At 45.3% G+C, this 7,534-nt stretch overlaps 1 protein-coding gene across 1 annotated transcript; it reads left to right on the plus strand.

The window, feature by feature from the left end:
• Positions 1-5,856: 5,856 nt before the first annotated feature.
• LOC123410404 (probable xyloglucan endotransglucosylase/hydrolase protein 23) lies at positions 5,857-7,286 on the plus strand. Its single transcript, XM_045103344.1, has 3 exons — positions 5,857-6,250; positions 6,342-6,535; positions 6,627-7,286. Exons 1-3 carry the CDS (start codon positions 5,990-5,992, stop codon positions 7,039-7,041), a joined length of 870 nt encoding a protein of 289 aa, XP_044959279.1. The 5' UTR covers positions 5,857-5,989; the 3' UTR covers positions 7,042-7,286.
• The last annotated feature ends 248 nt before the right edge of the window (positions 7,287-7,534 follow it).

A 7,534-nucleotide genomic window follows, 5' to 3' on the forward strand; every position in this document is an offset into this window, starting at 1 on the left:
AGACTTCGCCACCTGGGAAGACACCGATGAACTTCGCCGCCACTTTCCTCGGGCACCAGCTTGGGGTCAAGTTGTGTCTCAAGGGGGAGGGAGTTTTACGATCTTTGCCTTCCTATGCCCGCCTACTACCGATGGCTTCGCCCCAATGGTCGTCGTCACCATTGGGCCAAAACGACCGCGTCGATAGATGAAGCCCAATAGTTGATTCGCAGCCCAAGTCTGGGACACCACCCGTTAGGTTAAGTAGGCATCAATCCCTCCTGAGTGAGGTGTGCTAGATGTAATCTCTGAATCGGCGACGGCTTCTTCCTCCCGAACGCTCTCTCTCTCCCTCTGGCCTCAAATTCAACAGAAAACCTTGTATCGAACCTGTTCTTAAGTGTGGAATCCAACCGGGAGCCAAAGTTGTCAGAATCATGACTTAAGTCTTAGAATCTTATGATCTTATGATTCAAACTAGCCCCTCCGATTCTACGATTTATCTCATAGAGCCTAAGTATTTACGATCCTGTTAGTTATGATTCTGCGATTCACAATCCAACCAAGGGAGCTCCGATCCTATTGAAAATCTTGATTCTAACAACTTTGTCGGGAGCGTAACATGTTGTTAGCCATGCTATACTATAGTAGCACCGAGGAACCTCTACAGAAAAATCATACGCCGGCAGCTTTTTTATGTTGACGGTTTTTTGTCAGGGCTGTCGACAAAGGTGTAGGTGTGCTGACAGCTGATGAAAAACCACTGCTAAAGCAAGACCATATGCAACTCCAAACCTATGCCGACGACAGCCGTCGGCATACACCCGCATGTCGGCAAAAACGAGACCCGCTGCATTGCTAATGGTCGGCTAACATCGTCATATCTATGGCGCCGACCCTGACGAAGGTCGTCGGCATATGTTTTTTATTACTTTTAGTTTTAAATCATTTTCTATCTTTTTTAGTTTGAATCTAATTAATTTGAAGCTGAATTTTCTAAACTTAAACATATATAAAATATACCACTTTCTGATAATTTTTTATGATTATGAATATTCACATTGTTTTTCTTTTTAAATATGTTAAAAATCTGACCGCGTGTATTTTTCCAAATAGGTCTTTATACTTTGTAAAAATTACAAGTAATTAATACTTGTATCGATTTTGACAAACTTGATATGCTTTTCCATCATATCTTAGGATTCTATTGCTATACTATATTTTTAAATTTGAATACTAAATAAAATTATCTTTGCTTCAAATTGTGTTCAGAATGGCGGGCATGAACGTTCCTAGCTTGTGGTGCAATCTCGCAAGACTTTTGTTGGATCTATGATGAAAAATAAACTAGTATACCTATTTTTTTACATGAGTAAACTATGAGGAAGCTCTAGTTCAAATTTGATCACGTTAAATATGTCAATTTGTTGAGAGATAGATGAAAATATTTTGAGTGGAAACTATTTTTTTATTTGTACATAAAATATGGTTTACTATTTTTGAAAATTGATGTGGTCCAATTTTGCACCAATTTTGGCAATCAGAAGATTAAAAATAATAATTTGTGCAATTAAAATAAAAACACACTTTGTGAATATTGTTTGTCATTCCAAGATGCACATTTGTACACAATATGATATCATATGAACAAAGTATGGCATGAATATGGCGATAACACTGATCATTTGGCTTGAAGTACATGAATCTTCATATATGATAGCTCATTTTTTACAACACTTTATTTAAAATAATTGTCGTATTTCAAGTTTGTTATTATTTTCTCGAACACAGGTCACATATAATGACACAACACGAATATTTTTCATTTTTTAGTATTATGTCGATTTCAGGTCATTCATAGCTAGAGGTGGAATCTTGCAAAACTTTTTGTTGGGTCTCTAATGAAATAGCTACTTGTGTACCTCAAGAAGATTTTTGGCAAAAATCATGAGTAACTATGAGGTAGCTACAGTTCAAATTTGATATGGTTCCTACTGAATCGACAGAAATCTATCAATTTGATGAGAGGTGGATGGAAACCTTTTGAGTGGTAACCATTTGGTTATTTGTATATAAAATGTCGTCTAATGTTTTTAAAAATTGATATGGTCGAGTATTACAAAAAATATATAATAGGTTCTCCATGAAAAAATTCCGGTGTTGTTTGCACTAGAAAAAATAGAATTTTAAATGAAAACACCCTTCAAGCTAAATGAACATTCATGACATTAAATCTAAATGACTAAGTTGATGGCTATATTGTTTGTATAAAAAACCATTTTCCATTTTCTAAGTGTCAAAAATGGTTATTTTTTATGAAGCCATTACAGAAACTAGGGTGCAAAATGGCACCACTTCAATTATCAAAAAAGCATTTTTAGGTACACAAGTAGTATTTATATGGAAGAACCACTTAGATATTTAAGAGGTTCACTCCACCTCTATGAATAGTCATGCGTGCCATTTTGACCCCATTTCGAAAAAATGAAAGAAAAGAATAATATAAAAAATGCAATCCTTTCACATGGTGTCCTTTTATTTGCATTATTTGAGAGGGAATATAACAAATCTAAAAAATGAATCATTCACAAAACAGGCTATCAAGTATGAAACATTCATGACTTTCAAGCTAAATGACTATGGTCATGGTCATATTCATTTCATAGTTTATGATATTGTGCGTAAATTAGGCACATAGGCGCATATTTCCATTACAAATTATGTTGCCAAATAGAGTTTCCAACTTTTTACGAAAACAATTCTCTATTTTGTAAGTGTCAAAACTCGATATTTTTTGTGAAACAAGTACGAAAACCATGGTGCAAAATGGCACTACTTTAATTTTGAGAGAAAGTACACCATATTTGATGGAAAATTCCCAAGTTTTATGGATTTTCTATATTTCTAGCTATGTTCGCGCATTTAAATGATTTTATGCTGATTTCCTGAATGTAATTCAAATTCAAATATGAATTACAAGTGACTAAAAATCTTGGAAAATTTTGGTCAAAAAAAATATATTTTTGGCCTGCGGTCTATGTTTAGGCCTTATAGAAGAAAAGGAAAAAAAAATCCAAACATGAGAATGCCAATATTCGACCCAAAACATAAAGTTTTTTGCTTTCTTAATTTCATAAAATGCAAACGAACTTGAAAATCATGAAATATTGTATGGTGCCTTCATGTCATTCCTACAGGTTGTGGTATAAAACTTAGTCTATTTAGCAATGCTTTAAATGTTGTAGTTGACACATATAAAACAACAAAGAAGCACATCTCGTGTGCTAGTTGCTCATAGGTGGAGGCAATGAAGACATGGATCAGTTATGTGGCAGGCTGATGGTTGGCTACAATTGATTCACGCAGGGCATGTTTGGTATAAGTAGTTGCTGGGACTGGTCCGTGGAGCCTGGGTAAACAAGGACATGATGGGGTAAAACAGGTAGAAAACTAACATCCACACTTAGTTTGGTTGCATGCATACCCTCTAGGCTGCATGAGGTGTTACTCTCGGCATGATGTTTGGTTGCCCGCTTGTGCACGCACAAACACACAACCTTCTATTTGATGGCATGCACCGCCTATTGTCTGGTAACCTCTTCAACGCGGTGGTGAGGTTTCCAGCACACAGCAGCCTCAGGAAGAACACACATAATAGAACATAGAGCAGATAAATATTGTGCCACACATAATAGATCAGTTCAAAATAGCAGTTCGATACTAAAGTAAAGCGGCTAGAGCATGTTGGGCTTGTCTTAGGGGTTAACGACGAAGGCATTGTTATGCTTCCCGCACCTGGCCAGCACTTTAATGATGAAGCAGCATGTCGGTAGTGAGCAGCTTTAAGGTCGCCATGAAGCCTATCTTGATATGATGGGCAACAACGAAGGTGGCCCAACCTTGATCGAGGGTGACCTTGCCATTCAAGAAGCACACAGTCACCCTCCATAAGCAGTCGGTGTTCGTATTCAGCTTGAACTCCGTCGGGACGGATAGGAAGTGCTTCGTGAAGTCCACTGGCATAGGTATAGCCTCCAGGTGGGAGGCCGTGATCACCCTGCGTAAGTTGGTTGGCCCTCCCACCTCATGGTAGTGGCCGTAGTTTTGGCGCTTGCCGCTAGGGAGTCCTCCAGCTGGTCGACGTCCCTGTCAGGGGTCTGGACGGGCATCACCTTCGACAGCGACACCACGTCCTTGCCCTTGTCTTGCTCTATGGGTGGCACCAAATCCTTCCCCTTGCTCTCTGTGTCGATCTGCATAATGTAGAGGTTCAAACGGTCAGGATCCGGAATATGAATGTTACAACATCGTCATTAAAACCTATCGGCCACAACCTCTTTATTTAGCCAGCCTGACGGTCACCACTCCACCTATCTCTGTCTCACCCTTCCCCCAACCCATCGATATGAACTCCGACAACAACCCCTGCCCCAACCCCAACCCCATCCCCAAACCCTTCCCTTGGGGCATTGGATGGAGGGCATTATTCCTAGGGTGCTCGCTCGCTGACCGCCCGAAGTTTGAGAACACCACGGAAGTGTGCTCATACTTCAAGAGCATGGAAGAGTTGCACAAAGAGGCTGGCACTGTGGTGAAGAAGGCCACAACAGAGGAGCTGAAGATATTGATTCCTGATCCAATGAAGGGTGCTTTGTTAGTGGACATACTTCCTTGGGCCATGAATCAGGCCGACTCCGACGACGCTGGACAGAGAGTGAGTTGGGCAAGTATAGACACTACCGGCATCCCCTTGACCATCGTGCGGCAGTGTACTTCACCACAAGCACTATGGGGGTGCCGCTGGAGGAGGATCAAGAACCGGTGCATATGAAGATGGGAGAAGATGTTGTGGACTTGATAGTAAGGGCGCCGGTGCCAGGACACCGAAGCCTGATCATCGAGCTGGACTCTCGCGAGCAAGAAGAGATGGAGAAGACCAAGATAAAGACCAAGGCCAAGGCCAAGGCCACCAGCCTCTCCAATCGCCTCTAGGGTCCCCGAGGTAAGATCCGTGCATACTCTGTAATATGAACCATAATCCCCATCCCTCTTGTACTCAATCCGGATCGGAAACCTCTTCCCCAATCCCCTAGTCATGGTGATACCCCGATTCCCCAATCCCCTAACTTGAATCTAGACTCGAATCAAATGCAAAGTAGTACGTGCGAAGGGGAAAAATAGCTTACCGCCATTGCCGAAGTGTTGCGTCACGGATTCCGATGAAGGTGGCCGGAGGTCGACTTGCTGTTCTTCGATCTGCTGCACGCCACTGCCGTCGTAGGTGAGTGCAAAAAGGAAAGAGCGGAGAAGGGAGAGAGAACGGTGAATGCAGAGAGGGGAGAAAGAACGGTGAAGGAACGGTTGTGCAGGGCGGCCGGGTCAAGACGTCCACGGTTCTTGAATCTTCACATACCGGAAGAAGAAAAGGTTGTTCATCCATGCCCTCATCCTCCACATTTTTCTTCTTGTCCGGAGCCTGCAAAACACAGGGCCGTTTCAAATACTCCCTCCGTCTCAAAATAAGTGTCTTAACTTTGTATTAGCTCTAGTATAAAATTATACTAAGCTTGAGACATTTAATTTGGGACAGAGGGAGTACCATGCCTAGAGGTTAGGAGCCGTTGCCTCCAGCAATCTGCTGCACGTCTCGATCGGTTTTTAATGTGCTACTGTACGTACGCGAGGCTGTCTGCCTGTGGCATCGCCGTGCCAACCCTCTCATTGTCCATCACGCGCTACGTACAGAGCCGTCCTGCGCCCTGTCTCCTCTCCTCTGGCGCCAACTCACACGCATTACACTCACCGGACTGGCAAAGTTCCGAGAACCATCCACCAGGCACGCCACGCTCATCTCAAACCCCTATATAAACCCCTCATGCCCCTGCTCATTCCACTCACACAACACAAGCTCCCTTCCAGCTTTTCATCCTTCTCATCAACTTATTTGTCTTGTGACTTGTGCGTTGCTTCTGTTAAGCTAGCTAGTTGAGTGAGGTTACTTTCTGGGAGCATGGCTCGCATGGCGGTGTCGGTGCTGGCGATCCTGCTCGCCTGGTGCGCCCTGGCGGCGGCGAGCTTCGACAAGGAGTTCGACATCACCTGGGGCGACGGGCGTGGCAAGATCCTGAACAATGGTCAGCTCCTGACGCTGGCGCTGGACAAGGTGTCCGGCTCCGGGTTCCAGTCCAAGCACGAGTACCTCTTCGGCAAGATCGACATGCAGCTCAAGCTCGTCCCCGGCAACTCTGCCGGCACCGTCACCGCATACTACGTAGGCCAACATCTGACACGGTTGCTTGCTTGGTTGATGTGCGTGCCTAAGCCTAACTTGATCGGTTTGGTGTGTATGAATGTACGTGCAGCTGTCGTCGCAGGGGCCGACGCACGACGAGATCGACTTCGAGTTCCTGGGCAACGTCACCGGCGAGCCCTACACGCTGCACACCAACGTGTTCACGCAGGGGCAAGGCCAACGGGAGCAGCAGTTTCGCCTCTGGTTCGATCCCACCAACGATTTCCACACCTACTCCATCCTCTGGAACCCAAAGCACATCATGTAAGTTGGTCGATCATGATCACCGGCCATCTAGCTGCTGCAGGTGCAGGCTGCAGCACATGGACTGACCGATTTGGTGTACACAATGCAGCTTCATGGTGGACGACATGCCGATCAGAGACTTCAAGAACCTGGAGGGAAAAGGGATCGCCTTCCCCAAGAACCAGCCCATGCGGCTCTACTCCAGCCTCTGGAACGCCGACGACTGGGCAACGCAGGGCGGCCGCGTCAAGACGGACTGGTCCCACGCCCCGTTCTCGGCCTCCTATCGCGGCTTCAAGGCAGACGCGTGCGTGGTGACCGCGGGCGGGCGGCCTCACTGCGGCGCCAGCGTCGGCACGGACGTCGCGCCCGGCACAGGCGCGGCCGGCGAGTGGTACAACCAGGAGCTGGACCTGACGCGGCAGCAGCGGATGCGGTGGGTACAGAGCAACTACATGATCTACAACTACTGCACCGACCCCAAGAGGTTCGCTCAGGGCGTCCCCGCCGAGTGCTCCATGTAGTGCCCTTGTCCGTCCGTCCGTCCAGCAAGCTAGCATTGGACAGCCCGTGTATACGTCGATCGCCGGAGGAAGATGACCGGAGATAGGGAAGATGGAAGCGTCTGTACTGTATGATAAATAAGTACTGGTGTGGGGGATAAGGTGAAATGTAGCCGGTGGTAGATTCTTCTGTTGCTCTTTGTCACGATCACGCTCACGCTCAATTCGTGTGTAATAGTATATGCCTCATCTTGTTCCGTTCTTCATGTGATTGCTACTCTCTGTTCCACTTTGCAATTGCAACGGCTTGTTGGTTGGATTATTATTCGTTCGTGGTACGTTTACTGTGTGCTGAACTCATCTCGAGTCCTTGAGCAGCAGCTGTTAATCATCGACGCGCCTCTGCCCTGCCAATCACCTACGTCGAGTCACTTGAAACGTGCGTCGAAACTGATAGGAGATAGGTCTACACTGCCAATACTAGTAGTGAGCATCTCCAATAAACGGTTCAAAT

The sequence above is a fragment of the Hordeum vulgare genome, chromosome 7H (assembly GCF_904849725.1).
Source record: "Hordeum vulgare subsp. vulgare chromosome 7H, MorexV3_pseudomolecules_assembly, whole genome shotgun sequence".
NCBI lineage: Eukaryota > Viridiplantae > Streptophyta > Magnoliopsida > Poales > Poaceae > Hordeum > Hordeum vulgare.